Source organism: Marmota marmota, unplaced genomic scaffold (genome assembly GCF_001458135.2).
Source record: "Marmota marmota marmota unplaced genomic scaffold, marMar, whole genome shotgun sequence".
In the NCBI taxonomy this organism is placed as follows: domain Eukaryota; kingdom Metazoa; phylum Chordata; class Mammalia; order Rodentia; family Sciuridae; genus Marmota; species Marmota marmota.
This window is the reverse complement of record NW_025999900.1, coordinates 41,046,671-41,064,458: the sequence shown is the minus strand read 5'-3', so window position 1 is coordinate 41,064,458 and position 17,788 is coordinate 41,046,671. Positions and strand designations below refer to the sequence as shown.

General features: G+C 47.8%; 1 protein-coding gene across 2 annotated transcripts in view; it reads left to right on the top strand.

Annotated features, from left to right (window-relative positions):
• Nucleotides 1-16,735, top strand: part of Mideas (mitotic deacetylase associated SANT domain protein) — a 42,475-nt gene extending 25,740 nt beyond the window's left edge. Inside the window, exons 4-13 of one of the 2 annotated variants that reach the window (XM_015493742.2) lie at nucleotides 2,861-3,206; nucleotides 5,182-5,248; nucleotides 5,735-5,877; nucleotides 6,001-6,104; nucleotides 6,609-6,684; nucleotides 7,355-7,443; nucleotides 9,681-9,830; nucleotides 11,029-11,241; nucleotides 12,717-12,913; nucleotides 13,216-16,735. In XM_015493742.2, the coding sequence (XP_015349228.1) occupies nucleotides 2,861-3,206; nucleotides 5,182-5,248; nucleotides 5,735-5,877; nucleotides 6,001-6,104; nucleotides 6,609-6,684; nucleotides 7,355-7,443; nucleotides 9,681-9,830; nucleotides 11,029-11,241; nucleotides 12,717-12,913; nucleotides 13,216-13,393 (1,563 nt within the window). In that variant the 3' untranslated portion in view covers nucleotides 13,394-16,735. The remainder of the gene's footprint in view (nucleotides 1-2,860; nucleotides 3,207-5,181; nucleotides 5,249-5,734; nucleotides 5,878-6,000; nucleotides 6,105-6,608; nucleotides 6,685-7,354; nucleotides 7,444-9,680; nucleotides 9,831-11,028; nucleotides 11,242-12,716; nucleotides 12,914-13,215) is intronic. The other variant, XM_015493751.2, reaches the window with a different exon arrangement.
• The last annotated feature ends 1,053 nt before the right edge of the window (nucleotides 16,736-17,788 follow it).

Genomic DNA, 17,788 nt, shown 5'->3' with positions numbered 1-17,788 from the left:
GCATCTTTTTTTTTGGGGGGGGGGGGGTACCTGAGATTGAACTTGGGGCCACTCAACTACTGAGCCACATCCCTAGTCCTATTTTGTATTTTATTAGAGACAGGGTCTCACCGATTTGCTTAGCATCTCGCTACATTGCTGAGGCTGGCTTTGAACTCGCAACAAGGATACTTTTTTAATTTCTAAATTTCCATTTGGTTCATTTTTACAGTTTCTAGTTCTTGAGCTTACCTTTTATTTTGTTACAGAAATTTAGTCTAGTCTCCTTTAATTTTATGTCTGATAACTCCATGAATGTTGTTCTGTTTCTATTACCTTTTATTTCTTCTTTTTACATTCCATCTTGCTTTCTTGTGTATCAGGTTATTTTTTATTGAATGTCAAGTATATTAGTCCATTTTCTGTTGGTGTAACAAAATACTTGAAACTGGGCACTTATAAAGAAAAAATAAAAGGTTTATTTAGCTCACAGTTTTAGAGGCTTAAAGCCCAAGGTTGGGCAGCCCCATCTTTTCAGCCTCTGGTGAGGGGCTTGACTGTATCACAGCATGATAGATGGCATCATGGTGGAGGCATGTGCAAGAGGAAGAGAGCAGTCCCATAGTGAGATGGGAAGCAAGAGCGATTCAGGGAAAGGCCTGCTCTTTTAGAACAACTTGCACTTAAAAGAACTAACTCATTCTGCAAGACCAAGACATAACATAAGAATATGTTAACAGAGACTGCATGTGGCCCACAAAGCCTAATATCTTTTCCAATAGTAATGCTCCTATGGCACAGTTACCTTGCATTAGGCCCTATCTCTTAAAGCTTGCACCTCTTCAACGCTGCCACACTGGAGACCAAGCCTCTAGCATATGAACCCTTGAGAGACAAACTATATCCAAACCCTAAACTCATTGTATAAAGACATTGTATAAAGAAAATTGTTGAATGTCTGAGAAGTGTGGCTTTATTCCACAAGACTTCTCCTCCCCGCTTTCCCTCTAATGGCTTCTTTCCCAGAGCTAGGTTGGGACTGTGTGAAGGCTGGTTCCAGGAGCTTTGCACCAGCCCCTAATATAAAGCTACTTGTAATACTGGCTTCTTCCCCATGGTCCTAGTACTGGGTATCCTGAACTGATAACTAACTCCAATACATTTTTTTTCCCTGTAAAAATTTAAATCTCTTTCTTCATTCGGTATGTTTGTTTACTGTCTCCCCACCTTAGACAACATTTTAAAGCCTTCTATAACATCACCCCATCTTCCAGAGCAACTCATCTTTTTTTTTTTTAATTTTTAACTTTTTGTTGTTGTAGGTGGACACAATACCTTTATTTATTTTATTTTTATGAGGATTGAACCCAATGCCTCATGTATGCTAGGCAAGCCCTCTCCCACTGAGCCACAACACCAGCCCTAGAGTAACTCACTTTTAATGGCCATTTTGTGTCACAGATAAAAAACTGACTGCATGGCCAAGTTCTGAACTGACCTGAGAAAAATAATGTGTATGTGTCTGTGTGTCTGTGTCCCACTAATTCCCCCCAAATGTGAATCAACCTCTCCCTCTCCCACCCCCCACCCTCAATGTGTTGAAGTAATTAAAAGACTTTGGATAATAATGCTTTCCTCTTCCAAAGACAGGTAGTCTTTGGAAGACAGATAGCAAAGGGCATTAGCAATCCTGAATCATTTTTATTTTATAAGAGATTGAAATGGGATTATTTGAAGCTTGGCTTTTCCAAGACTAGCCTGTTTCTGATTCTCCTTTATTCTGAGACATAGCTCTGTGCAGTCCTAATCTGAAGCCTGGATGTTTACGAGGCTCTCCTTCCGTGGCAGGCCCTAAACTCCAGTTTTTATTCTGTTATTTACTACTACTACTACTTCTTCTTCTTTCTTTGTACTGGGGATTGAACCCAGGGGCACTCAATCACTGAGCCACATCCCCAGCCCTTTCTAATATTTGATTCAGAGACAGGGTATCCCTGAGTTGCTTAGGGCCTCGCTAATTTGCTGAGGGCTGGCTTCGAAATTGCCATATTTTGCCTCAGCCTCCTGAGTTGCTAGGATTACAGGCATGTGTCACTGTGTCTGGCTCTGTTAGCTTTTTTTTTTTTTTTAGCTGTAGATGGACACAATACCTTTATTTTATTTACTAATTTGTATGTGGTGCTGAGGATGGAACCCAGTGCCTCATACTTGTGAGGCAAGCGCTCTGCCACTGAGCCACAATTCCAGCCCCTCTTTTAGCTTTTTGAATTGAATTTGTTTTTAGCTTTTTGAATTGAATTTGTTAACAGGTTTGTTCAGTTTCTTAGCCTCTTGGTTGCTTCTTCACTAAAGGCATCCACCTGTAAGGAAAAGGCAGCCCTGTTCCTTCATACCTATGTTAGGCAGGCACTTACTGTTCCCATGTTTAAAAATGAAGATATATAGAGAGAGAATGTGTAATTTCAAGTGGCAAATAAAGGTGATAGATCCCAATCCAATCAGTCCAGTTCCATAGTCTGGACCCTCCACTGCTGTACTCTTCTGCCCTATCACATACTTTACAATAGGGGTTAGGAATTATGGCCTGGGGCTAACCCAGAGCTAAGAATGGTTTCCACTGGATTATTTAAAAGAGAAAGGAAGGAAGAAAGAAGAAGAATATGTTAACAGAGACTGCATGTGGCCCACAAAGCCTAAGATATTTACTCTGGGTCCTTTTTCCAGGAGAAGTTTGACCTTTGCTCCAGAGGGGACAGTGAGGAAGTCTGTTGGATCTGCCCCCCTTTTCAGGCATGCCCTGGTGGATGTGGTGGGCAGACAGTTCTCAAAGTGAGACTGGCAGGCTATGTCAAGGCTTCAGTTTTCCTGTTTTCTTCTCCAGGCTGAGGATCTGAATACCAAGTTGGAGGGGGAGCCTTCGGTAAGGAAACCAAAGCAGCGACCCAGGCCGGAGCCCCTGATCATCCCCACCAAGGCGGGCACTTTCATCGCTCCTTCTGTCTACTCCAACATCACCCCATACCAGAGTCACCTGCGCTCTCCTGTCCGCCTGGCTGATCATCCCTCTGAGCGGAGCTTTGAGCTGCCCCCCTACACACCACCCCCCATCCTTAGCCCCGTGCGGGAAGGCTCTGGCCTCTACTTCAATGCCATCATATCAACCAGCAGCATCCCAGCCCCTCCTCCCATCACGCCAAAGAGTGCCCACCGCACCCTGCTCCGGTCTAGTAAGTGACTGTGCTAAATCACCCCCTTGGTGGCCATGGCAGTGGGGAATGTTGGGGGAAGGACACTGGGCAGGGAGGCAGTTCAGCCTATGGGGCTGCTGGGGATTGAGCTGGAGGCTGTGGGAGAAGGGACTTACTCTCTCCTCTGAGAAAGAGAAGGAGGTTGTCCTGTTACATGAACAAAGAGTGGGGGTTGGGGAGTAGGTCATTTCCACGGTTTGGATTCAGTTCCCAGTTCTACCATTGACTATTACAGCTCTTTGTGCAAGTCATTTAAACATCCTGGGTCTTGGGTACTTCTGCATTAAAATGGGAATTAATAGTACTTTGTTAATGATGAAATTGCCAATATTCAGCTGTTTTGGGATCCACCAATAGCAGTTTCTTATGATTCATCCTAATGGCTATCTCCTAGGGTTGTGGTGAGGATCAGATGCATTAGCATGGGTGAAACCCTTAACGTGAGGTTTGGTTATTGAGTTTGTTTGCAATAATATTTGGAAGATCTGGTCTCCTTTGTTCTCAAGTATTTATTTCTGCCAAGAGTAAACATTTTGGAAAACTTTGGCTGGCCTGGGTGGTGTGTCGCTGATAGGTGTATCCTACAAAGGAATCCATTTCCTCTTAAAAAAAAAAAAAAACACAAAAAAACAGATAATTCTCTCCCTTAGAGTGGGCAGAGAGGATTAAGTGGGAATAGTACCTTGATGCCTTCACCCATTTAACCTGAAATGGATTTCACCCATGGTGTAGCTCTCTGGTGCCCCCTGGTGTCTATGGGTGAGAAGCAGCTTGCCCCACTTACCCGGGAAGTTTCTCTGACCCTCTGGGTTTTGCAGAAAGTCACTGTTGAGAGTGCCACAGTCTTGGCAGTCAAGAAGAGGTCAGTTTGTCCACAAGTTTTACAGAGCACTTGGGTGTAAGGCCTTGAACTGGGTCCTGCGATAGTTCCAATAATGTATGGGACACCATGACCTGAGAGTGCAGGATTATTAGGGAGTTGACATGAAAGCCCAGGAGACAGAAAAGCAGAGGTTCCTGACGGTGTAGGAGCAGCAGCCAGTGAGTGAAGCTGACGCTGAGCTCCAGGTCTGCAGAGGCTTGGTAAGGTGAAGAAAGCAATCGGGAGGGGGTGGGGCTAGAGCTGAGCTTGAACTCTGGAGGGGGAGGGGCGGGGAGGGGCACACAAGGCAGAGCAAATGACTGTGGCTAGACTTATGGTGGGGCTGTGCAGGGAATGAGAGGCCACAAGGTAAGCAGGCTGCTAGAATTGAGGGTCCAGGCAAGGGGCTAATGGGAGATATAGACAGAAGAGAAGCTGCCTTGAGCCCCCCGAGCTGACGATTACAGGTTTTATTTCATGTTGCATGGTTTTTTGCTCTCTCTCTCTCTCTCTTGCTCTCTCTCTCTCTCTCTCTCTGAGCAAGGGTGTGTTTTGATCCAAAACCTTAAGGAAATTAGCTTGGAAGAAACTGAGGCAGAAAATCCAGAAAGGGAGTGAGAAGATAATTTTAAAGCTGCGATCCTCTTTACCACCTCTCTAGCGTGCGCAAAGTTTCAGCTTCTTTACTAGAAAACCATAGTTTGATGTCGAAGTTACTCTGTAGTGTGGGAGCTCCTGGGAACAGGAACTTGGCATGCATAGTGGTGCTAGTAGTAGGGGTAACAATACTAGCTCCTGTTTACTGAGTGCCAGGCTCTCTGCATTGTTTCATTCAATCTTCACCTTAATTCTAGGACATAGAAATAGCCCCTTTTCTGCAGGTGTGCAAACTGAGGTCCCCAAATGTTTAGTAAAAGGGCCAAGTCATCACATTTAGCAGGCTGCACATCTAGGACTCAAGGTGCCTGAGTTTGAAGTGAATTCATTGAATCAGTGCTGTGACTCCTTTGTATGCAGGGCAGCCACCCAGGGCTCTGGTGTTTTGCTGAAGGGAAGAGGGCACCACTTATCAACCTACTCTTTGTCCCATAGACAGCTCTGAAGTCACCCCACCTGTGCTTTCTGTGATGGGGGAGGCCACCCCAGTGAGCATCGAGCCGTAAGTATAGCCTGGCCTTGGGCCCATGGTGTGAGGGTGGCCAGATGGGCCCAGTGCATGTAGGGGGGCTCTGGGAGCAAGAGGAGAGTTTGGTGGGATCTCTAGAGGGCCAAGCACCACTTGGGCTTTTGCAATTGGCCCTGGGCTGTTCTTCCCCTGCTTTTGTGTGGAAGTAGCAAAGAAAGGAAGAGTCTAGCTCAGCTTGAGTTTGTTTCTGGAGTGCTGGACAGGAGTCCAGGAGACTCTTCCTGTCTGCCAACATGAAGCAGTTTCTCCCCTTCCGGGCCTCTCTCACTTGCCCTCCTGGTTGTAGCAGGTGCCAGGCTGTCGTCACAGTCTACCAGAAACTAGGTTTCCTACACCCAGCTGAAGCCTGGCTGCACTCCATCTCTGTCAGCTGCTGTCTTCTTCCCATCCCCAGGGAGAAAGTCAGGTTCCCTGTTCCCATGTGGTGAGGCCTAACTCCATGCCCTGTTCACCCTGCAGACGGATCAACGTGGGCACCCGGTTCCAAGCGGAAATCCCTTTGATAAGGGACCGCACCCTGGCAGCTTCAGACCCCCACAAGGCTGACTTGGTGTGGCAGCCTTGGGAGAACCTAGAGAGCAGCCGGGAGAAGCAGAGGCAAGGTGAGGAGGGACCCGGGAGTAAACAGGCTGAGGCAGGTTGGTGGGCAGATAGGCATAGGCCAGGCCTGGTCAGGCCCAGCCCTGAGCATGATTTCCTCTCCTCCTCACCTTCCATGAATCCAGTGGAAGACCTACTGACGGCTGCCTGCTCCAGCATTTTCCCTGGTGCTGGCACCAACCAGGAACTGGCCCTGCATTATCTTCATGAGTCCAAGGGAGATATCCTGGTAAGATAGCACCATTGGCCCAGGGAGTTCCCTCAGGGAGGTTGGCACAGATCTGAGTCTGCTGCCCAGAGGCAGGGTCTTCTGGAATGCTGATTTGAGGCAAGCAGGAGACTCTGGTTGAGGAATCAGTGGTAGGGGCCTGGATCAAGGCACCACCATTTCCAAATTCAAGATTTGGGTGTGCAGTCCATCCCAATCCCCTGATTCTAGGCTAGTGGGTTCCCACTGTCAGCAGAACTGTCTCTGAGGGCCTTCTCGGTCCTGTTGCCTGCCTTGGGAGCCACAGTTCTCTTAAAAGGTCCTAAGGAGCCCCACCTCCACAACCTTACCATCTTCTCACATCTCTTGCCCCTCCATGGTTAAGGGGGACAAGAATAAGCCCCACCCACGCTTATTCTTATAAAAGACCTCAAGTGGCCTTTTACATTTTTCCAGGCCTAGGATTCTTAGTCCATTACTGAGACTGCCACCAGGGCCCTGACTGTAAACTCACTTCCCTTCCAGGAGACGCTGAATAAGCTGCTATTGAAGAAGCCCCTTCGGCCCCACAACCACCCACTGGCAACTTATCACTACACAGGTGGGCTTCACTGGTTTGGGAATGTGCAAGAGCCTCCAGGGGTTTCCAGCTTCCCCAGGGCCCTGCTCAGTGCTGAGTCACTGCCAGGGGTGGGGGCAGGGAAGAGCAGAGAAATGGACACCAAAGCCAGGGTAGTTCTCCAGGGGTTTCTTGTGCCCCAGAGGGAAGGTTGGAGAGGTTGGGCAGGTGGGAACCCCTCCCAACAAAAAAGCCCAAGTTACTGGTACAAGGGACAGGAACAGGGAGTGTCATCTAACTTGGCTTCAGGTACCTAGAACTTCAGTGGCCCTTGGAGCACATGTCTTATTCTGGACATTGTACTTGAAGTGGTACATTGGCCAAATCATGTGACTCTGGCAGCCACTGTTATTGATTCCTGTCAGTGTCACTTTTATCTGCACCAGGCAGAACACTAGGGGTTTCACCTGCATTGTGTCACTTAGTTCTCACCACACCTGGGAAGGTGGATTCTAATGTTATCATTTCACAAGCAAAGGCAGTAGGGCTTCCAGCGACTGGCAGTGAGTGGCCAGCAGGATGGGGAGTCAGTTCTGAATGCCTGCAGAGACCGCATGTGGATGGCCCCTCACTTTTCAGTTGGTCAGAGTCAGCCCACAGTGCTCATGGTCCTCCTGCCCACCTTACCCCCAGCTCCCTCTTTGCCCCTCAGGCTCTGACCAGTGGAAGATGGCTGAGAGGAAGCTGTTCAACAAGGGCATTGCCATCTACAAGAAGGATTTCTTTCTAGTGCAGAAGCTGGTAAGCTGGGGCTCTGTCTTAGGGCTGGTGAAGGCCGGGAGCAGCCTACCTGATCTGCCAGTGGGAGCCCTGAGTTGCTGGTGCTCTCTTTAAAAAGTAGATAGATCAATGGCATTAAGTAGCATTGGAGATAATTTTATAAACACAAGAAGGAGAGAAGATCTGGCCTTTCTGCTGGTTCCAGTTCTCTTTCCTACATTGGGGTGGTGTGGCGATGCTCTATGGTTTTGGTCCAGAGGGGGCCTGGCATTAGACTTAAAATAGGAGGGAGACCAGATGGGAATGAAGGCTGCAAGGAGAAGTGAGCCATTCCCCCAAGGGAATATGGAAAGGAAGTCACTCTACTGGGAGGGGAACTGAGAACCAGCAAGTGCTTATGTCATTGACCCGGGGTCCTCTACTTCCTATCTGACCTAAGGCTTCCTTCCAGTAACTCAGTTGACCATGCCTAGGTTCCCTAGATAATCTGGTTCATGTTCTTCTGGAAGAGTAGAGTGCTTTGCTAATCCAAGGAATTGTGTCTTTTCCAGCCCTCTCACAAAATCTGGGTTGTGGGGAGAGTGGGTTGTATGGATTGACAAGGGAAAGGAGCTTCCAGAACTGCACTGTTCCTCCTAGGTTGAGGATCATGTCAGGAATGGCCCTGGGGATTGGACAGAGGGCTGATGAGTTCTATGAGGGCCCTGTTAAAAGAACCTTCATTTGCTGTGTTTTCGTAACACTCTGTCCCCTAATTGGGCTATATTGCCAGGAAGCCTGTGCCCTTAAAATTCATTAGTTCCTAATGCCTAATGAAAAGAGCAGATCAACAGTCAGTCATACAAATGATCAGAGAAAATTGACAGGAGAAGTATTAACAGTCTAATTGATAAATGTGTGACGTAGCCATTCCTGGGAGCTGAAGCATGTCTGTTTCATCTTTAGGCACAGAGGCTCCCGCTGGCCCCTGGGCTCCCTGGATAGGACCTCCCAGCACAGCAGTGGCTGAATGGTCTGGGATCTTGGGGAATTTTAGAGAAAACAGCCCTATGGGGAAAAGTGGTCTAAAATCCAAACTCAGTGGCCAAATAGTTTATAAAATGAGAGGGTTAGAATTTCAGGGTTTGGGACGTTTCTGGAGATTGTCTAGTCTCACCCCATTTACTATTTACACATGAAAAAATAAATTAGAAAGCTGAGTGACTTGTCTAATGTCCCATTGCTATTTGGTAGCAGAGTTAGGAGCAAGACTTGGGTCTTCTGGTTTTTTTTTTTTTTAACTTTTTTCAGATTTTCCCACAGCTTTCTGGATAGTTTTACCTCAAGTCCAACCCCCACACAGGACAGTGGGACATTTCTTTACCTCACTTGTCAGTTGCTGTTCCCTGGAGAGGACTGAAAAAGTTTGCCTGAATTCACGAAGGGGGTCTGTGTTGCCAGATTTGGGCTGGCATTGGATGTGGATGGTGCCCAGGCTTTTTACAGAAAAAAATGCAGGAACAGTATAATAAACACCCACTAATGTCCCACTTAGATTTATCAGTTGTTAACATTGTCCCCATTTGCTTTCCCTCTCTACGTGTAAATAAACCGACTGCATATATATATAACTATTAAAATATAAAAGATATCTTCCTTTATCTATTTTTGCTAATCACTAAAAGTAAATTACACAGCCAGGCATGGTGGTGCACACCTGTAATCCCAGAGATTTGGGAGGCTAAGACAGGAGGATCACAATTTCAAGGCCAGCCTGGGCAATAGGGCAAGACCCTATCTCCAAACAAATACAGCTTGTTTATGGTAAAGAGCCCTGTTGTACAGGGGATTCCCTGTACAAAATTAAAAAAAAAATAGTAAGCTATAGGTTATGAATGTCCTGACATAATATTCAGCAGATTTCAGCATGTGTCTCCTGAAAATTATTTTCCAATAAAACCATAGTATATAAATAATCCCAAGGAATTTAAATGGACCTGATACTCTGTAATATACAAGCCATAGTCAGATTCTCCAGTGGTTCTGGTGTTGTCCTAATTTATAGCTTTGTTTATTTGTTGGAAATAGTGCTGAAGCATTGGTTAATTGCACTGGTCAGGGGTTTGTTGTAGAGCAGGTACTGGAGGAATGCTTGTATTTCCTGGGTTTAGTTTTTGGCCTAAGGTTAAGGGGGACTTGTAGGTATGAGAAAGGCTGGATTCTCTCCAGGCAGGTGAACCAAACCAGCAGGCTCTGACCTCAATTTTGACTTCAAACAGATCCAGACCAAGACTGTGGCCCAATGTGTGGAGTTCTACTACACCTACAAGAAGCAGGTGAAAATTGGCCGCAACGGGACTCTCACCTTTGGGGACGTGGATACAAGCGATGAGAGGTCGGCCCAGGAAGAGGTTGAAGTGGATATTAAGGTGACTCCTTTCCCAGCCTTGGCTGCTAGAGCCTGACTGGGTCTGGGACCAGGGCTGAACTAGGAGTTTGAGGTCAAGCTCTCTAGGGAGAGAGTAAAGGATGGACAGAGGAAAAAGCAGGGTCCCTGACATCCCCCAGGAGCTAATGTCCCAAGCCCTGGACCTTATGGCTCTCCTCTCTAGACTGCTGGGGTCATAGTAATAACACATGGTGTCAATATGGAACACTGAATTTTTCCATGATATTTGCCCCAGCAACACTTACTGTCTCCACATAGCAGACCTCCTACAGTGTTTCCCAAAGTTGAGTCATTCTTGCACCCCCTTTATGATTTCTGCTCTATCTGCATCCTACTATGTGTCACCATTGCTATTTTTGTCATGTCCACATACTACTTGTGCTGTTAGTTAATGTTTTCTTTGATTCAACTAATTTTTTACTCAAATAAAAGGGAAGCTTTATATCACAATCATAAATAGAAAACCAGTACCGTTTCCCATAAATGGAAGGTACTGGTAAAAGTAAACATATATGAAAACCAAATACTTACTGAATTCTAGTTAGATGCTGTGTTACCTGCCAGTGTTCTGAGACCTAGGCCTGAACTCTCTGAATGAGATTATCAAGTCTATAGAGAAGTGTAAAAATGACACATTAACACCAACTGGAGACTTTGTCCTTGACTTAACCAGGATTGAAAGAGAACTGAAAAGGGAAAGTCATTTAATTTTGTGTCCATGTATCCACCTGACATCATCTTGGGGTTACAAGTCCACACGTGGTGACATGCTGTTCTAAGACCAGGAGTGGTTTGGTCCCCATTTTGCAGATGGAAAGGGAGTGGAGATATAGAAAATGTTACAAAGATAGTTTGGAATTGGAGCTCAAGGCTCCTGCCTGGCTCACCAGACCATTGAGTCTAAGGATGTGTCTTCTGGGTGTCTGTTCAGGAGGCCAGATGGCCTGTGGGTACTGGCATGCTCCCTCCCTGCCTCCTGCTCAATCTCAAGTGCTCAGTTTCACCCTGAGGGCTCCCAGGTATCAAGATTCCCTTCTGTCCCCAAGCAGACTAGTCACAGGAGGGCTGTGACCTATGACAGTCCTAGCACAGAGCTAGGCCCGGCCAACAGGACAAGTGGGGACTCGCAATTCAGTGCACTATGGCAGTGTAATTGAGCTCATTCTTGTCCTCCTTAGACTTCCCAGAAATTCCCAAGGGTGCTTCCTCCCAGAAGAGAGTCCCCAAGTGAAGACAGGCTGGAGCCCAAGAGGGAGGTGAAGGAGCCCAGGAAGGAGGGGGAGGAAGAGGTACCAGAGATCCAGGAAAAGGGGGAGCAGGAAGAGGGGCGAGAGCGCAGCCGGCGGGCAGCAGCTGTCAAAGCCACGCAGACACTACAGGCCAATGAGGCGGTAAGTGTGACCTCCACAGCCACTCCCTGAGCCCAAGGCCAGGGGGGCTGGAGCTGGGCCTGGGGGTGTGGGAAGGAGGGCTGAGCAGGAATATAATGGTAATCCTCATCATCATAATAACAGCCAGTGTGAGAATCACTTTGTGCTGTCGCTTTATTTAATTCTTATAACCCTGCATGGTGGGGAATATTATTAATCCTGTTTTACAGATGAGGAAGTTGAGATCCAAGAGAATACAGCTAGTAGGTGGCTGGTCTCTGTTCTGCTGTTTATTTTTACGTTATGCTGAGATTTGGGGAAACAGGCTTTGGGTAAACCCTGTAAGTTTGTGGGACACTGAGGAAGCATGAGCATTCATGAGCGGTAGCTCAGTCAGAGATCCCCCTAGAGAGCTCCCTCCTGACAAACATGTCTGCCAGCCCTTCTCTGGTGTTCTCTGCAAAGTGCTTTCATTTCCATTGTCTTACTAATATCTCACAATAACCCCCATAAAGCCTTGAGCCCCACCCTGCAGACAGGGAAGTCAAATTCAGAGATCCAAGTGACTTGCCTGAGGTCACATTCCAGATCCTTGAACTTTTTGTGCAGTGCTCTGCCCTCCATATCTCAAGCCAAGAGCAAGACATATGGCCAGAGCTGCCCTTGTTGGGAAAGCTCTCTGGAGAAGGGAGAAGGGTGGGGATCTGTTTCTACATCTCTGCATACAGGACACCCATCAACTAAACACGGCTGTTTGCTCCATTCTGAGCTTGCCTCTTCCTGCACCAGGAACTGTGCTGTCTATGCTCTTGAGTTCTACTGACTTTGTGAATACTGTCCTTTGAGGGTCCACCCTGGGGACATATTGTCACTTCTGATGCCCATTTGGGGCTACCCACCTGGGACCCAGAGCAGCAGCACCTTCTCCAGGTCTGCACCACATGTCCTGTGCTGACACCTGTCTTCCCCTTTGTTCTTCCCCTCCCTGTGTTCATTGTTTGCCATGACCTACCTGTTGTCCTCAGCCAGCAAGCTACACACTGTCCCTTCCTTAAGCCCAGGCGCTCTCTGAAGGCAGGGGCTCCTGTCAACCTCTAGGTCCCCAGCACCTGGCACATCATCTGAGCCTGAGTCTCTTTTATGGCATGACGGCATGAGTGCACTAAATGACAGAAACTATGAACACAAGCTTCATTAATTAAGATACCAAGATCCCCAGTCAGAAGCATCAAGAAGTTTTTATCAACTGAGGGCTTCCACAAAGGCTGCTGGAATTACAGTGCCAGCAACTTTGTAAATGATAGAGCTAGAGGCCACCCAAGACCCGGTGGGCTCCTGGAGAGATAGTAAGGTCCCTGTCACTGGAGGGATTCAAGTAGGTGCTAGGTGACAATTTGGCAGGAGTATATGACCTTTAAGGGCCTCTGTTCCCTGAGATACCAGAATTATGGATCTGTGTTTCCCCCGAATCACTCAACTCCTTGATTTCTCTCCAGGCCAATGACATTCTTATTCTCCGAAGCCACGAGTCCAATGCCCCTGAGTCAGCCGGTGGCCAGGCTTCAGAGAAGCCACGGGAGGGACCAGGGAAGTCTCGAAGGGCACTGTCTTTTTCGGAGAGGAAGAAAAAAACAGAGACATTTAATAAGACTCAAAATCAGGAGAACACTTTCCCTTGTAAAAAATGTGGCAGGTAAGATGGCCAGTGCAGCCACGCGGGGACCCGGTGACGATCCGAGGGGGCGGGGCAGAAGTGGATTAGGGGGAGCGTCTGGGAGCCCTCGACTTGTCTTCTGATTGGCTCGGCGAGTTTCCAGGGCAGTGACGTCACCGAGCAGCTTTGGGGGCGGGGAAGCTACTGAGGAGCGTCCCGCCAAGAGTGGCGTCAGGGACTGGGAGGACACGGCCCGAGTCCGGGAAGCGGGGGCGCCACAGCCCTCTCCCCAGGGTTCGGGGGAGGGACCGTCCCCTTACCTGAGCCCCTCCGCTCCGCAGGGTGTTTTACAAGGTGAAGAGCCGCAGCGCGCACATGAAGAGCCACGCGGAGCAGGAGAAGAAGGCTGCGGCGCTGAGGCTGAGGGAGAAGGAAGCCGCCGCTGCCGCCGCCGCCGCTACTGCCGCCCCGCACCCGCAGGCGCTGCGAGAAGAGAGCGGTGCGGGCGAGAAGGGCTGAGCGGCCACCTGCCCCTCTCCCAAGGCCCGGGCAGGGAGTGAGGACCGGGTCACGTGGACTTGTATCAACAAAACAAATAAGACAGTGAAATAAATGGCTCTTTTTTTATAAAGGCCCCAGGAGCAGTGGTAAGGGCTGCAGGATCCAGTTCTCTTTGCATTCAGTCTGTCGGAAGTTATCCTTCTGCTTTCCTGGTTCCTGGAACTGTGAGAGTCCTGGTCCCCGGGGGGGGGGGGGGCCGGGGGGGGCGGCCCCCAGCTGCCTCTCAGATCTCTGCTGCCTCTTTGCTGCTGCACAGCCTCTTCCCTCCTCTTTGGCCTCCCACCTCCTCCGTCTCCTGGAAGCCACCATGGAGCCAAGCACAAGCTCACTCCCATTGCAGCATTATTTCCCCTCCCCAGAGGTTCTGGAAGGTTGCCTTCCCTCAAGCCCAGATAATGGGACTTACTGGGAGGGAGTGTGGTAGCCTGGCACCTGTGCTGTCCTTGCACAGCCGTGCCCAGGCCTGAGCTGCTCCAGTGACCCTGTCTTCAGGCTACCTCCTCCCTGGAGCGAAGCTGCCGACAGGTACTGTCCCTCTGCTGCTTGCTAGCAGCCCTGCTGGGTCTGCAAAGTTTTCTCAAACATTTGGGAAAGGAGCCAGTGTTCCCTTCCTCTGCTCTCTGCCTGAACTGTCCAGAGGCTGGGAGCTGCAGGGCGAGGCCCCAGGGGGCTTCTGACAAGCCTGGCTCTTCCTGCTTTTCTCCTTTTTGCCAAATACTTTGGGGCTCTGGAGGCTGCGGAGGGAGCTTAGCCTCAGGCAGGTCCTGGTGAGGCCCAGCCTGTTCCTCCTTGGTGCCAGCTCCCTGCTTGCCTCTCTCCTGTCCTCAGCAGTTGCCACCTAACCCCACTGCACCCCACTCAGTGTTGATCTCCATAGCCCAGCCCCAGTCCTGCACTCTGGAGATTTCTGGATCCTTCCCTGGGAGGGGGAGGTCTCCTAACTAGATTGAACAGGAGCCTTCATTCCTTGACTCGGGTCATTTGGGAGCTATTTATTTATTCTTAATATTTAATTTTTGACATCCTCTCAGGGACCAGGGGCCTCATGCATTCCAGAGGCCCAAGTGCATTTATCCCAAAACATGGCACCTTCTTGACATCCCCATCTCCACCCCAAGGCCCTAGGGTTCCTCATCTTGTTGCTTTGGTAGCTCTTGCCAAAAGGAATGATAGTAGCATTGAGAGAGGGTGGAAAAGAGGAGGGTGTCACCGAAGCCACACAGAGACTAGGAGGAGTGAGGGAGATCAAAGGCAGTTCTTGTTGCTGACCCTTCTGTACTTTGAAATTGCCTGAGGGAGCTGGCAGAAGGTCACAATTCTAGTATTGTTTACCAGGCCTGGATTCTGGCTCGAAGAAGCCATATTTGGCATGGAATCACTAAAGTGAAAAGACCAGAAGGTTCTGGAGGCCCAGTCACTTGCCATTCCCATAGGGGGCCTAAGTTAATTTTCTGATCTCATTACCCAACTTTAATTGTGCAAAAGAAATTCCAAATGAATGTGTATAAGACAGAGCAACATACTAGGGAGGATCCAAAAAGGATTTATTCTGAGACTCTTCAGGAGATAGGCTAAAGTCATTATTCCAGTAACTGTGAATGAAAGAGGGTTTTAACTATGCTATCAGGTATTTTTCATATTCATTTGTACTTTAATATGGTTCTATAGAACCCCAGCTATGGGAGTAAGATTCCTGGACAACTACCTAGATCTCCAGCTTCCTTATTAGTTTACTAAAAGTCCCAAGATGGCAAAATCTGGTGTACCCTCTAGAAGCAGGAGGGCAGCAAATTAAGGCTCTCTTCTAAATCACTTCTATAATGAGTGCCTTCACAGCTTAGCCCCAAAGTGCTACCTATGTTTCCCATGGTTTGTTCTCTTTAAACCCATACTTGGTTTCAGGCCCCTTTATGAACATGTGATAACAGAAACCTTCAGTCACGTGAGACTTATGTTCAGTGGTAACATCTGGTTCTTGGATATCTCTTTGAATAAGAAAGTGATTCTATTCTAAGCTCACAGAAATGAGACCAGGCAAATGTAGCCAGGGAAAATCAAGATGGTATCTCTTGGTATTAATCAGATCAGAGTCCCTACTTTAGGAGGGCACATGCTTCAGTATACATTCGTATCTAGAATGCAGTGTGAAAATTGAAATGTTTAGAGGGCAGATGCAGTTGTGGTGAGTGACCTGTTAATAAAATAGGTGCAAGCGTAGAAGCTGGCATAGATATGTATACCCTTAATGGTGCTTTCTCCCTGTGAACATGTTAGGCTTGTCTTTTGTTGCTGTTTTTCCCTCCTATTCAGAGCTCTGCTTTAAGAAGTTAAGTGACAAACACCTTCAGCTTTATAAATGTCCCCCCATACCATTTATCCATATCCATCTCCCGGCTTCCATCAGCATTCAGCTAAGGGTGTGAAACTGACCTAGTGCCTGTGTTCCAGACCATTTCTGAGGTCTCTTACCCATCCAAGGAGACAGTGCCATCGTTACTGTCCTCCATGCCTTCAGCAGCCCCTCTCACAGCTAAGGTACACACCCACCCCTCTGCCACCCAACCTCCACCCCTGGCACAGAGGTCTTGTGCTGCTTATGTTTAAAGGGATTGCCTATATTTAAATGCCTCAGTGACCTAACCTCTTTCTTATGTGACAGATGTTAAGATGAAGGAGGAATACAACACATATACAAGCCTCAGCTGTTTCAATGTTTTCAATGGGGCTCACTTTTCTGGGATGTTATTTATTACCAGACTGGCAAGCCTAACTCCTTAGGTTTACAGGAAGTATGCATATTTTTATAAAACATTTGTGTCCACCCCATATTTGGCTGTGTTAATATTTGCCTCTAACAATTTGCAGCTAATTCACCTTTTTCCTCATTTGTCTCTAAACTGAAGGCCTTGTTGGAGGGGACAGAGCACAGGAACAGCCTTGACAGTTTGTAATTATTGTAAAAAAAAATTTAGTAGCATATAAATAAGTATATTCCTTTTATTTTGAAACAAAAATGATCAGACACTGCCTTTTGTGTGTTTGCTGCCTGTGGCACCCTTTTTTAAAAAGACTGTTACATATTAAAATAGTGTACATATATATATATAAATATTACCTCTTTTGCTGTACAGTTGTGATAGACCAGACTGAAGATTTTATTTTTTGTGTGCTTTTTATAAAAAATTAATACACTAAAGAGAATCTTGCTGATGTGATTGTAATGTACCTATGTAACTTATTTACTTTTGAATGTTCTTCTGTATCTTTAAACCTTTTATTAAATAAGGTTTTAAGAATTCAGAGTTGAATGCTGTTTTTTTTAGGGGGATTTTCACCATCTGGGGTTGATGTAAGTAGGCTTGTTTTGTTTGAAGGGAGATTACTTGACATTTTTGAGCCATAAAGATTCTGTTTTACCAGTTTATTGTCAAAAAGGCCAGAACAGGAGAAATAACACACTGTTTGCCTGGCTACCGTGCAAGATGATAGCTGAATAGATAGATCGATCTTTTTATAAAAATTTAGACAAGAAGCCTTAAGTTAATGTTTTGTACACCAACATAAAGATGGCATACTATGATGTTTTCGTTTCATTGGGATTAAACGAATACAAAGGATACAGACTGTTGCTAGCGGGTACCTGGAAGCTGGGGTGCTGAAGAGTATTTTTATATACATCAAGCAGCGTGCCTAGTATGAATGAGTAACCCGAGGAGAAAAGTCCACCGTGATGCATGCATTTTTAACATTAGCATCGACATTCACTCCAGAATTATTAATTTTTAAACATGGTGCTTAGCAGTATTTGTTTACTGTAAAAAGAATCTGGAAAATATGAAAAAGGAAATGGCCATCAGAGAAAAGAATGCTGGAGCCCCTAGCTGGCACCATAGTAACCGTTCGACCTGCCAGAGCGCTAGGGTCTCGCGTCGTCTGGGACACCGTTGCCATGGCTACACTGGCGCGAGCGCCGCCGCGGGGGCGGTAGGGGCGGAGTGCAGAGTGTTAGTTGGCGGGCCCCGCCTTCCACTGCGGCAGTAACTACGCGGCAGGTTGTTGAGAAGGACGCGCCATCGCCTCTGCAGCTGCTGTGGCCCGGGTGTTGAGCCACCTCTGCCCGCCCTCGCCTCCGCTGCCTCCAGTCCCTTTTCTCTGTTGTTCCCGCGCCTTTGCTGCTTCGGTCCCCAGTCCTCGCTGCCCGGAAGGGTCCCCGCACCAGCGAAGCCGCCACTCGCCGGCTGACCCGGCTGCGGTCGCGGACTGTCTCTCCCTCGGTCCGCCGAGGACCCGCTCCTGGTCCACCTGAAGGCCAGGCTTCGGCCGCGAACGTCCGATTGACTTCTGGAGCACCTT